Here is a 13,549-nt window from a genome sequence, read left to right as displayed (position 1 = left end):
TATGTTACTAATTTCCCACTGTTTTCTTGCTCTCCTATTATTATTGTAATTTACTCTGCATCAATGTGTGCTTGTTAGGAAACGCATTAATTCTGTGTGAAATGATAAAACTGCAGCTTTGGAAGTGGAAATGTTTTAAGTTTCAGTCTCCACTGATGTATGCTATACCCAGGCATCATTTTGGCTGCTCAGCTCAGGTGGCCCAAAGCTTGCTGAATGTTGGGCACACTTCATCACCTTCTGTCTTGGACATTGCTCTAGTAAGTCTGTTCCACGCAGGTCTCAGGGTGCAGCCTGGTGAGTGCCAGAAGCAATGGATGCTCTGGTATAGCACTGCCAGAGCAGAAGGAAAAGTAATCTGCTCTTCTTAAATGCGTTTACCTTCAGTTGTGTCTTTGCTCCCAAGCTATGTGGCAGCCAACTGTTAGTGCAGCAGGGCTGACAGTGAGCAGCAGGACCTATGCAGTGTGGGTATGATGATGAACAGGACATGCCGTGTTTCTGAATGTGATAAACACTGGAACTTAATGGAGAAAGAGAGAGGAGAGCAGACATGAGCATACTGCAAGGGGAAAGGTGACTGCAGGAGCAAAAGCTTTTGGATTCTAGGCGTGATATTCTTGTTTTTGATTTAAAACTCATATGTTTCTGTAGCTGTTTTGAAGGAGTCAGTCAGTGTCACTGAGTGTAGGCACTTTTTAAAGTTGGGAATTGGAGGTGACTAATTTCAAGAGTGTTTCATCCAGAGAAGGAAGGAAGCAGTGTTTGCCACGTCATTTACTGTTTGGGTAGCAATTCCCAGACTTTACCCTTTTAAAATGCATAGCATTTCCAGTTATGCTTTACAAAAGGGTGAGGAAATTTCTGGGAGGTGCAGATCCATGGAGTGCAGGGGGACTGAGGTGATGAGCGTCCTGCAGGGGGGGTGGCACTGACTCTGGAACCTTAGGCAGATGCCAGCAGGCTTTTTGGAAGAACATCCCTGAGAAAGTCTGGGGCCCATCTCTGAGTCACCCTGAGTATTCATGTATGGCAGACACACATCTATGGAGGTAGAATTCAACCCAGCATAAGATGCAGCTCTGTAGGCACCAGCAGTATGTTCTATCTGAGATCTGGAGGTTTAAGGAAAGCGCACTTAAAGTGGAGACCCTCCAAAATGCCTCCATGTATGTGCTGTGTGTGCTTGCTCTGCACAGAGCTGCAGGTCCCTAAGTCTCATTAGTGTTATTTCTGTGCCTGTGGATAAATCACACTAATTGGGACACTGGGCAGAACATTTAAATGAAGGCAGTAAGGAATTGTGTAATTAGGAGTAGTTCAATAAATACTAAAATCATTAGACCATAGTGAGGTTAGATATTCAAACAGTATATCTCTTCCTTTCCCCCTCCAGCAGGCCCCAATTTGATATATTTTAATAAATGAAAAATAATAATAATATATTTTAATAAATGAAAATACTTAAATGAGGCTTAGTTTGAGCCAGAGAGCAGGAATTGTAATCAGGGGTTAATTCTCATTTTCTTCTCTCCGATGTACTGCTTCTCCCCATCTCTGTTGCATGAAGGTTATCTGGGATGCTACAAGTACCAGGAATCCTCTCATGTGCTGCTGCCAGAAGCAGGATTGCAACTGTGCTAAAATCAGTGGTGGAACTAAAATCAGCCTGATAAAGACTTCCTCAAGATTTACTCCCCTACACACTTAAAAATATTTGACAATGAAATATGGCACGCATATATGTAAATATTTGCCTAAATGAAGTGGCCCAAACTTGCTGACAATAAGGGTGGCTTCTCTTCTCTGCAAGGGGAATATGGGAACCTGACACCAGGCCCTTGGCTGGGAGGAGGGGGATCTGTAAGAGTTAATTTGTAATGGAAGGGGAAACCTCGAGGGAGGAGGGAGGGAATTCCTGACACAGAAGTGGTGGAATTTTGGCCTCAGTTAAAAAAAAAAAAAAAAAAAAGTAGGCAAGCAATGGACTGGATAAAGAGGAGAGGGTAAAACAATGCAGATGCAATTGGAAAAGCTGTGTGCACTCGGGGGGTTTAGAGATGTTAGGAGACACCCTGGGAAAAAAAAAAAGTAAATAAATTAGAAACAGGAAAATGAAATTCTTATTTATTTATTTATTTATTTTATACATTTCCCTCCTCACATCTGTTTTGTGCCAGGTCCCAGTTTGATGAAGATTAACTTCTGTGTGTAACTGTACAGCTAATGAGGGTCTGAGCAGGGAAATGGTCTGCAGGAGTGTTGGGAAATCAGTTTATTTGTTTTAATTTGATTTATTTTGAATAATAATCAAGCTTTTGCAGTGTGAATGCAGTTCTGAATATATATGTATGGGTTGCTGCGTATATCTGTAATGTTTTTGTCATATTATTTCCTATTCTTAATGCTGGAGGCCTTTGTTAAAATGGATTTTATGGAAAAGCGTGTTCAAACATTTATATAAAATAGGAATGCATCGGATATAACTGTCCTTTGCAAAATGAAGCTAGCTAATTGCAGTTTCACTCTGTAGTGTGACAGAAGCCTGTTTTTTGTCTTCCTTTTCTATTTCTTTTGCTGACAGCCACACACAGACCCAGCTTTGTGCTCCTGCCTCCCTTGTTCCTTACTGCATGCACCTCCAGGTTGTGAGAAAACAGTCAACATTCATTCATCTCTGAAAGCTTATAATGGGCTTACCAGGAAAGAACTATCAATACATCTTGTACCCCTCTTGCACTGGGAGATGCTCCTTCTGGCTATGAATAATTAGGTTGGCCCACCTAAGCTAATTATGAGCTGTCTCACCGTTCAAAATACCCTCGGGGTAACACTGTTAGGACTCTTTTACCGGGTTAATGGGTTCTCTGTACTCTGATTATTAGGCTGACCTTTACCACTGCAACCAAAAATGCACTGTGTGGGATCTTTTCATGCCAATTTGTGATTTGGGTACTATGAAGAGCCCCATCTCTCCTCTTTGGCAGGTGAGCTTGGAGGGAAAGGGCAAAGCCTGCCTGGAGCAGACACCCTGCTGGCCAACGGTGTAACCATAACAATTCTGCAAGTCTTTCTGAATTGCATAGTGGAAGGAAGTCCTCATTGCCTTACTTACATTTAGAACCTCTTCAGAATTTGATAGATTGCTTTTCTGGTGTGATTACCTTTCAAACCTACTCAGTGTGCTGTCTGGCAGACTTAACCCGTATCTTTGAGAAAGCGAATGCAGCAGTTATTAGTTAGTACAGAATGTGAGCTGAGCTGTGTTTTTTTCCTTCTTTCAGGAGGTTTGCTGTGATTTTGTTTTGACGGATTGAGCTGTGTTTCACTTTGCTCTCATTTTTCACCCTGTCAAAAGCATTTTTAGTGCATTCCCCCCAACCCACCCCCCACCTCCCACTGTCTGCCTGGATCAGAGCACTGAGCACTGGCGCATCCTCGCTGCATTGCTCACTTGCAGCTTGTCTCACTGTGCTGCAGCACTCAGTGCTGAGCTGTCTCAGATGGAAGCTCAGGTTCAGCCCTTGCCACGTCTGTGGGCAGCATACAGTGCCAGGGGCTCACAGCATCCACGTGTAGGGGCAGGAGAGTTGTCAGAAGCTTGAAAACTTTGCAAAAGCTCATATTGCTGTCACTGTATTGATAACTGGGGAGTCTTTGTGCAGTTGTTCTAATGTGTTGCCTATATTGGGAGCTATTTAACAAAGTGAATTAGAAAATTATAGGGTTTACATCAAGCTCACGTCAATATTGGCACAGTTAAGCTGACCTGGCAGGCATTACAGGGTTTTAGTGAAGCCTGAGCTATGCTGATTTAAGCAAGGGGAGGCTGGAGTCAGGTGTGAGCATTGCATCTTCATGACAGCAGTTTCTGAATAGCCTCAGTAATGGAGTGTTAGGAGAATGTAGCACGTGAGATGTTGTAAATACATCAGTGAAGGTGCAGTCCCTGCCCCTGGAGAGTTTATGCTCTAAAGAGGACAAAAGTACAATAGCAGCTCAGCTGTCAGCACTCTGGGATGTGTGTGCTGCTGAACACCTGACGTGCCAGCTGCTCTCAGAGCGAGCCGGGTGTCATGGACACCCATGATTTGTTTGTTCTGTAATCTGGCAACAGCCCCGTGTTGGGGCAGGCAGAACACGGTGCTTTCCCTGGCTGTAAGGACATTGGATCCCTGTCACACAGGTGCCCTCTCTGCATGGCTGGTGCCAGGGCTGCTCTGCATTAACCCTACCTTGGGATGTGTTCTACTGGGACCAGACCATGCTCCTTTGCCCATGCTTAATTTAAATGATCATGATCACGTACTAAATCCCTAATGCCTTTTCTTTCTCTCTTGCCCTCTCTGGTGCCAGGTCAAGGCTGCTTTTTTTCCCTGGATCCTCCCACTGGCAGAGCCTCTCAGGACTCTGTTCCACTTGCTGTCAGTAGTAGTTTACTTTGGTCAGAAAATTCTCCCAAGTTTGCAGACCTCCCCCATGGCTATCGTATGACAGCATCCTTCATATGACACATCTGGTGGTAGGGAAAGAAAAAAATCACTTTTGTGTAGTCCAAACATATAGCTATTTCATTTATGTATGAGTGCAGTGTTCAAAGGATGGGGATGCATTGAAGTCAGCTCAGGTGTCTGTTCCTCTCCCCTGATCCTACCCACTCCAGCACTGTATCCTAGTGCTGGGGTACAAATCCTGTCCTGAAGGGGAGCGATTTGTCTCCCAGAAAGTCTCTGCCTGCAAAAGCTCCAATGGCACATTGCCCTGCTGGAGCTCAGCGTCCTTCCTGGCTCCCAAAGTTGAAATGTGCTGCCAGGCCTCCCTTCTCCGATCCTGTATGGAAGGAGGATGAGATGAACAGTGAAAAACAGCTTTATCTTTCCACTCCTCCCCTGTGAACGCAAAATGCTTCATTCTCAAAGAGTTTTGCTACAGGTTACAACTGAAATGTTTGCTGAATTGGAAAGTGGTTGTACTGGTAGCACAAGGAAAATAAAAGCAGTGACTTGAGATGGCAAGATAGGAGACAAAGAGGCAGTGGGGCTCTAACTGACTTATTTATAGCAGCCTGGAGAGCAAGAAGTATTGCAGAGGACAAAATTCCTATAATGTTTACATGAGGCTGTAGGAAATTGATTACAGCTCAGATATGTTTTGTTGCATGCTGCTGGTAGGAATCCTAAACGTAATGCAACAAATTCTGAACATGCTGTTACTGCTGGTCTTTTTGAAGGCCTATTTTTACCACAATTAAAACCTCTAATTTATTACTGTTGTCAACTCCCGTTGTGTTTTCTTCTGTGTCCTGTGCAGTTTCTGCTTGCAGAACTCATTTCTGTCAGGCTGCAGTCCTTTGAGACTGGTTTCTTTAAATTATTTTTTTTAAAAGAGCTTGGGGTTTTGCAGAAGTACTTGTTTCATAGAGGTGTTTTCTTACAGTCGCTGTCTGTAGGCTGGTGAGTCTGGCTGAGGCGGGCACTGCAGATCTCTGAAGTGCAGGGGAGACAAATCACCCCAAGGGCTGCTGAGGGCAGTGGTGTGGCAGTTCTTACAGCATTCCATTTGCTTTGTTCCTCACCAGGGAGTAGGGAATGCTGAGAGTTGCCAATGCTCTGTAGCTGCATGCAGCCCAGGGCTCCTGGCTGTTCAGTGGGATTTAAGTCCTGCTCTTATGTCACATTAGTAGCTTTGGAAATACCTTCCCTCTTGCTGTCCTTCTACCCGCCCAAGGCAATATGTAGTAAAGGCAGTGTCCTTGAGGATCTCTAAACCACCACTGGTAAATGAAGTTATTTTCAGCTGTTTACTTTCTTTCAGCTCTCTTTCAGTGTTCGCATTCAGCTGCTTTTTTCTTGGATCTCCTCTAAAGCAATGGCATCTAAATCAGTGGCACCTTCTGGAGCTACTGTAAAGCTGGCAGTGGAATGAAAGCCACAAAAATGAAGCACAAAAGGTCACTTTTAAAAACTAAAATCAGCAATAAGAGACAGATAAGTGTTGCTGGAGTGATTTGAGGGGCGTCTGGGCACTTGGGGACAGGCATTGCTTAGCACTTATTCTGGCTCTGACTTCATACATGATAACACTGTGAAGACAGGGACTTGTCTTTGTTTTTGTGGGTAACTCAGAGGAGCCTGCAGGTGCTCCTTTGGCCTTTGCTTGCCAGAGATTTGTTTGAAGAGCAGATGGTGTTTTAGGAGGTTACAAACCCTGTCTGCTGTTTGCTGGTGCTGTTTCAGATGAGTGTGGAGTGAGGGGAGGAGAATGCTGAGGGGCTGTTTCAGCACAGGTAGAATGGATTTGGTCCAAAATGTCCATGAATAGTTGAGCTCATGAGCTGCTGTGGCTGTTTTTAGGCACATATCCACCCATGTTCTGATGTTATTTCAAAGAGATGTCTAATAACATGGACATGACATTGCTGAGCTGCATGAAAACAATTCAACAGATGATTAACCTGCTGATCTTAAGTCACTGCATTACTGCCACGTTCATCAGAGGAGATGGCACTTGCTACTTACTTTCTAGCACACATTTGTGACAGAGCAACAGGGAGAAGGATTTTAATTGCTGTTTCTAGTGTCACTAGTGATAGAGAGTAGAAGGAATCTGGAACTGACATTCATTCTCTCAGAGCAATCATCCCACAGGACCTCTCAGAAAATGAAAGCAGAGAACAAAGTGCTGAATCCCATCCAGCCCGCTCTCACTAAACAAGAAAGTCAATGGAAGCACTTCTGAAATAGAAGCAACTGTGGGGAGTGGGCAGGAGAATGCTGCTCTCAGATGAAAGGACTCAGTTCTGTTCATTATGTGTGGTATTGCTTGTGGCATTTCTGGCATATTTTTTTTTTTGGTACAGTTTCATGTGGGATAGAGGTACAATTCTTAAGCTGCATAATCTTGAATATAAGGATATTTTGTTTGAAATTTCCAGAACAATAAAAGGGTCGTGCTATGAGAAGATTGGGATTTTTACAAATTGATGTCTGTAAGTTGGATTTTTATGTTTATGCCACAAAAAGCATCTTGACATTGTTATTATTATTGTTGTTATTTTGCTGTCAAGTGCTGAATAACTTTGAGCCTTCACTGGCTGCACAGGGAACTGTGAGATGTTCAGTACATCTGAACTATGTACAAGGTCCAACCATGGATTTGAGTGTCTGGCACCTCTAGTAAACATCTTGATTCATGTAACATAAACTTAAGACAACAAAATTAGAATCAGATGCTCTTTTTTTTCCCCTCTGGTTTCAGTCCTAAGCCAAATGGTTTACTGTGGAATTCAGCTGAATTACTTGCTGTATCCCATAAAACAAATACGCCGCTGTTTCACTTTCAGGCTGGCATTTTCCTTAACTCTGTGTTGTGGCTTAGCCATACTGTACCTTTCCTCTTCATCTTCTTGCTTTTTCTTGGACTGCCACAACAGTCTGAAGTTCAGCCCTCCCCAGCATCTGACAGCATTGTCCTTCATTGCTATGAGGAGCTTGCTGCATAGGCAGTGGAGATAGGCTGATAAATTCTTTGCTTTTATTAGGGTTTTTTGTTGTTTATTTGTTTTGGTACAGTCTGTATCACTTCCCATTTCAAACCACTTTAATTGTATGATTGGAAAAACCCTCTTACTTGGCATTAGCAAAGGAAGCAGAGTTTAAAAGGAAAGAAAAAAGTATTGAATCTGCAGCATTTAATTTAATAAGCAGTATTTTGGGTTTTCTTTTGTTACATGCTACCTTTTGAACTCTGTGAAACAGCATGCAGATCTAATTCACAATAACGTCACTGTGTTGAGCCGCACAAGTAAACACTTTAAATGGGAGGAAGCACCTGCGTGCTGCTATTGTCTCTCTTCTTCCATTAGCAAAAGTCTCTGGGCTGACTCTGTTGAAGCCAAACCTTCTGTAAGTAGAAGTGCACGGGCAGCAGGAGGGCAGAGAACAGAGCTTGCTGCGCTCAGAGACATTGGCCATGGAGGGGAGTGTGGCCCTGCGTCTGGATGCACGGACACGAGTGGGTTACCAGGCCATCACACATCTCCTTGGCTTGGGCCCTGGAAGGTCGGGTTCTCGGAAGTTCAGGAATGAGCAAGGTAGGTTCAAGGCACCTTGCTGTCAGAGTTGGGGAAGGCTGATGAATCCCCAGTGCCACAGAACTCTGGAGATGCTTTGAAATTGTCACTAACATCTTGCTGGTTGGATTTGTGTAGTCAGTCAGATGTTCGACTTGATCTCTATCCCATTGAGTTTATTTGTGTTTGTATAAACATCATCCTCACCATGGCTTCGTGAGGAACTGGTTAAACTGTCAGAATTATGAATACAAGTAGCGAGGAGTTTACAAGGCAAGCTTCAAAGTTGAAAAGGCTGCCTTGTATAGATAAGCCTGAGAGCCTATAATCTGTTTACCCAAAATGGGAGGTGACTTATCATGATCTAAATGTATCTGCAAACAGAAGATCTTTGCTACTGGGGAACTTTCTTTTGATAGACGAATCAACAGCAAGAAGAAGTTCAGTAACTAAATGCTGAACTTAGAAAACAGGAGGATAGATTTTCTTTCTCCAGTGCTGTCTTAATCTTGTAGTCTGTGGCTAACGAAAAGTTGTGGGCACTGAGGAACTCTAAAGATGTTTAGTGTTATATAGTGTTATATAGGAGACCTTGTCAGAGCAGTGTCACTTTTGATTTTCTGTTCTTTCAATCTGTGCAATTTTAGAGGTGTTTGGTGGTGTAACACATGGGAAGTATGAGCTACATCTCGATATATTAAGTGTTCATTTATTGGTGTTTGTGATACCTCTGGTAAGGTGGTAATAATTGCATTGTAGTCCTTCTAATGTTAGTTTTTCATTTAGCAGAAATTGTCTTTGTGCCCTCTAGTGGAAAAACTCTTTATTTGAAGGCTTCCAAATTGGGGGAAGTTCTTGCAAAAATAGTGGTATGTGTGAGAAAGGTCATAGAGGAACACAGCAAACCTGGGGAGATGAGGATCATGAAAGGCGGATGTGCTCTGTGCTTCCTCTGCTTCAGTCCTCACAAAATGTAATGTTAATTACGTATACATACATGTCGCGTTTTTCAAGCAGGGAATATGAATAGATAAATAAGATATTGTCTAGTACTGATGTCAGCCAGGCCTGATGACATTATTGTAGATTACTTGAAGAAAACCAGTCTCATCAATCTCTGAACTGTTGCCATCAGTGTTCCATGGAGGATGTGGTGGGGACCAAAGAGAAGCAGAGCAAATCTTACACCAAATCTGTAAGAGAAGAGCCAGAAAGTGGAGGATTGGGGAATCTGACCTTGGTTCCTTAAAGAAGTTCCAGAAGAATTTGTGAATATCAAAGGAGAGGAGGAGGTGCTCTGAAAGAAAAGCTAACTTGGGTAGCAATGGGGAGGAAGAATAAAATAATAAATGATAAAGGTATATCTGTCCAACTTCCCTTTGTAAGAGGATAAACATTTATGCACAAGAGGAGCTTTGGATGTGACCAGCTCATATGTCAGCAGCATCCCAAGGTCTTCCTTTTTTCAAAATAGGAGTAAAATCTCTCTCCAAGTCGTCATTGCAGAAGTGTCATGCATAACACATGGCTGATGATTACTTCCCTCTGCACTGAATGGTGCTGGGCAGTGGGTGGCTGAAGGAGGACCATCTCAGTGGTGAGGCTGGAAATGGACCGTGCAGATCAGAGGCTCAGAAAATAGATGAGGCTTGAGAGGGTATGTTGAAGGAATTGTATTTGGAAATACAAGCCTGAGTGCAGACAATTCATTTTCTGACACATGGAAGATTTCTGTAAAAAGGATAATGATCACTTTTTAGGACCCACTGGGGGAAAATGCCTTTATTTCCCTGAAAAGAATATTCGAGGTGAGTACAGGGGGAAAAATTTCTTACTGTGAGGGTAATGAAGCAATAGCAAAAGAAATTGTGACTGTTTCAGGGGAGGATTTGCAGAGCAGTTAAACTGATGCTTGTCACGGATGGTGTGCATTAAACCTGTCTCCTTGGGGTCCAGATATACGTTTTCCCCATAATCCATTCCTCCACCTCCATGCAAGCACTGGGCCACACTCTGCACAGGTAGAGTGTCCATTTTCTGTTGGACTACCCAGCTCACCTCTGGCAGTGACAAAAGCTTTGAAGAAGACATGAGATTAAATGCTTTCTCTCCACACTCTGTTGCTTCCCGTACTCCTCCTCCTTCCTACAAGGTCTATTTTATTTATGAACCCCCACTGGATTTTCTATTTCAGTCCCAAGAGGTGCTTTCTGGGGATGGGATCAAAACCAGTAGCAGCACTGTGGGCTGTTACAAAGATTTGGGATATAAATTCAGCTCTCAGTGTGGCCGTGAACACTTCAAGCACAGATGTAGATCACAAGAATTTGCTGCTGCCCAGTCTGTATTTCCTGCCCTCTGACTGTTGCTTTCTGGAGCTGCCTGTTTGGGATGTTATGATAGCAACAGATGTGAACGTGGTGGAGTCCCTGTGGTCCCCTCCCAACATCCTCCCTTTTGTTGTGCTGGCTTGTCATTTTTGTTTGTTTTTGTCTGAATTATAATTGCAAAAGCTGTTACATTGCTGTTTATTTGCTGTGTGTCATCAGTCACTGTTGATATTCGCTCCTGTTTGCATTGCTTCTGCTCTCCCCCTGCCTTATGCCCACAGGCACAGCCCTCCAAGCATCTCCCAGCCTCTGCTTTGAGTCTGTGATGCTCTGTGCTCCCATGAATGCAGGGAGATACCAGCTGACAGTGAAGAATCAGGATTTGGCTTTATTCTTTTTCTTTTTTCTTTTTTTTCTCCTTTCCTTCCTGGCATTTTACAAGGGCCCTCGTTCAAGTGAATAAAATTCCTTGGAGACTTCTGCCCCAAGATGTCCGTGCTTAATGAGTCTCTTTCATTTCTGTCAGGTGGTGAGATCAATACTGTGCTTTTTTTTCTGGCTTGAAAATGTCAGGGAAAGTGGGGGGCAATTAAGGCTTTCAGGGGGTTTTGCTCCCCCTATCCCTGCCCAGGGTGGTTTGGCAGCAGGGTTAGGAATAGAGGCTGTGCCTTCATCACAGGTCCAGGGAATCATGCAGCTCCTTGAAACCTGAAAGGCTGCATCTTGCAAGTTGCTCCATATCTTTATCAAGGAGAAACAGGTGAGTTTTGTGTCAGCTGTATGGAGCTTTATTACAGAGCTGTGTGTAGGAGATTTAATGATAGATCCTGAGTCTGTCTGAGTTCACCAGTACAGCAAATGTCTGGTGTGAATCTACTTGAAATAACTCCAAGCTTGTGCCTAAGTTAGCAGCAAGTTTTCAGGTATAAAAACGTCCACTTTGACTCTCTAAGCATTCTCAGATGGCCCATGGAATGGAAAGTTTTACTTTATTTGTAATGCAAACCCATTTAATTATCTCCAATTTATAAATCCGTGGTTCGATGCCTGTAAAATGCTCATCTTTTAGTGGATAGTAATCAGTGTTGGAGGAAATCGAGGATGGATGGTGAGTTTTAAATGGTGTTGGTTCCAGCAACTTGGGATATATAATTTAAGTCGCTTGCATTTAATCACCCTTTAAACACTGAATTGCAGTCTCTGCTGCTTGATGTGCTGAAAGTCAACAGCGTTTTAATGCCACTGAGGAGATGCTTGAAATTTCCATAAGCCCTGGATGCAGCTGTGTGGCTGTTTGCAGTGTGTGCTGGTGCTGCAGGCAGGGATGCTGCAGTGGGGTGCATGGGCTGTGCTGTGCCTCCCCCAGCCCCGAGTTGGGATGTGTCCATTGTTTTAGCCATAGAGCCTGCTGTAAATACCCCAGCACATGGAACAGCTGCTGGGGGGAGGATTATGGCTCTGGGGTTGGTGTGTAACAGCTGAACATATTCTGGTAATTCAGCAGGTTGCAGAATAAAGCGGATAAAGCTTTGTGCATGCTGGGGAGCCCTCTGACCGCAGACACCTCTGCGGGGCTGTCTGAAGGAGCTTTGCTCGGTCTGTGGGTGATGTGCATGCAAAATGCTCACTTGTCTCTGCAGTGGTGACGTGCGTGGTGTAAATCTGCATTTTATAGGGTTGTATACGTACGTATGTGTATTGAGATATATGCATGCACATGTAATGAAGTCTGCAAGCTTTTTTAATTAAAGCAGGCGAATAGGGCAGATGAAAAGCTCTGCCTGTGTTTCAAATACCATAGGATTCTGATCCCTGCCCTCAGCCTGATGGGCAGCCTGGCTATGAAATAATTCTTGCCTTGCTCATGGCAACTGGTTGATGGCATTAGTGGAGGGTGTGAAATTCATCCACAAAAAATCTGATGGGATTTCTAGGCAGGGTGCCCGAGCAGAAAGAGTTAATGGCAGAGGGGACCCAAGCAAAGCAGAAGATGGTAGCCTTTATTTGAAACTGCACATTGAGCTGGCATTGCAACAGCCTGTTTGCCTGCATGGGAAATAGGTAATTTTTGTTGTGCCTAGCAGTCAAATTGTATATTCCTAAATTAGAAGCTGCCACTTCTATTTAGAGTAAAATTTGCTTTTCTGTATATGCATGAGAACATCAGCGTTTGAAGCCTGCCGTGCTCTACTGAGTGTGCACTGGGTTTGCAAAGGAGCCCATTAGTGCTTGTGGAGGTTAACGAAGGGGGGGCAGCGGGGAGAAACATCTTAATGAGCCGGGTGAAGAGTTGAGGTGAGGACGTGCAGTGCTGGGAGTCTCCTGCTGCTGCAGGAAGGACCTGGCTGTGGGGCATAGACCTGTCTCATAGAGCTGCTGTCGCTGCGAGGGAGGAGAGGATCCCAAACCACTGCTCTGAGGATCTCCTGCAAAGCTGGAGTGGGGAGAGCTTGAGTGTGGATGAGGAAATGATGGGGTAGCTTTGTTCTGCTCCTGCTACTGGGAGAGAAAGGAGGGCTGCTATTGGCCTCGTTTCCCTGGGGTTTGGAAGTGAACCAGGGGAGGAAGGTGGTGAATTTTCAAAAGGCTTCTCTTCATGCCTGAAAGACTGCCCAAGGAAGGGCTGGGAGAGCAGAGGGGAAAAGAAACACCAAGAGGATGGTCCCTGCCTGGTGTAGCCCCAAGGATGCTTAGCCTGCATAGAACTGTACTTTGGGTCTGTCCCTGCCCTTAGGACCTGTTGGGAGCTGCAGCTCAGCACTGGGACTGTGCTGCCCCATCACAAGCCAAGCTGAGGCACAGGGGTTCATTTTTATTGTTATTCCTCTCTTTTCGTGTTTTGCTTCCAGAGATGGGTTAGGATTGGCAGGCACCAGTAGACAGCACTCATTGGCTCTGATTGAGACTTTGGTCTTTAGGGGATGGTGCCTAGGATTTGGGGCCAAAGGGCTGAAAGTGAAATACGGATCCTGTTTTGTCTGTGCATTTACAGCTCTTCAGATTGTTGTTTAAAATTTGTATTATTTTGAAGAAAGAGCACTGTCATGGCAGGAAGAACTAGACAAATCATTTGGGGTTTATTCTATGAGTGTCACTATGTTTCATCTTATTGAAGTAACGGTGAAGAGCTCATTTCCTTGAATTTATT

At 44.1% G+C, this 13,549-nt stretch overlaps 1 protein-coding gene across 20 annotated transcripts in view; it reads left to right on the top strand.

The window, feature by feature from the left end:
* The window catches only part of MAGI1 (membrane associated guanylate kinase, WW and PDZ domain containing 1), a 288,713-nt gene that overhangs the window by 29,380 nt on the left and 245,784 nt on the right, over positions 1-13,549 (top strand). The window contains exon 1 of one of the 20 annotated variants that reach the window (XM_090148385.1): positions 7,887-8,092. The exons of the other annotated variants lie outside the window; for them this stretch is intronic. Coding sequence (XP_090004511.1) covers positions 7,972-8,092 — 121 coding nt within the window. The 5' untranslated portion in view covers positions 7,887-7,971. Of the gene's footprint in view, positions 1-7,886; positions 8,093-13,549 lie in introns of those variants that run through there. 20 annotated transcript variants of the gene reach the window in all.

The sequence above is a fragment of the Phasianus colchicus genome, chromosome 11, assembly GCF_987193195.1.
Source record: "Phasianus colchicus chromosome 11, bPhaCol1.hap1.1, whole genome shotgun sequence".
Classification (NCBI taxonomy): domain Eukaryota; kingdom Metazoa; phylum Chordata; class Aves; order Galliformes; family Phasianidae; genus Phasianus; species Phasianus colchicus.
The sequence above is the reverse complement of the archived record's forward strand: the minus strand, read 5'-3'. Positions and strand labels throughout refer to the sequence as shown.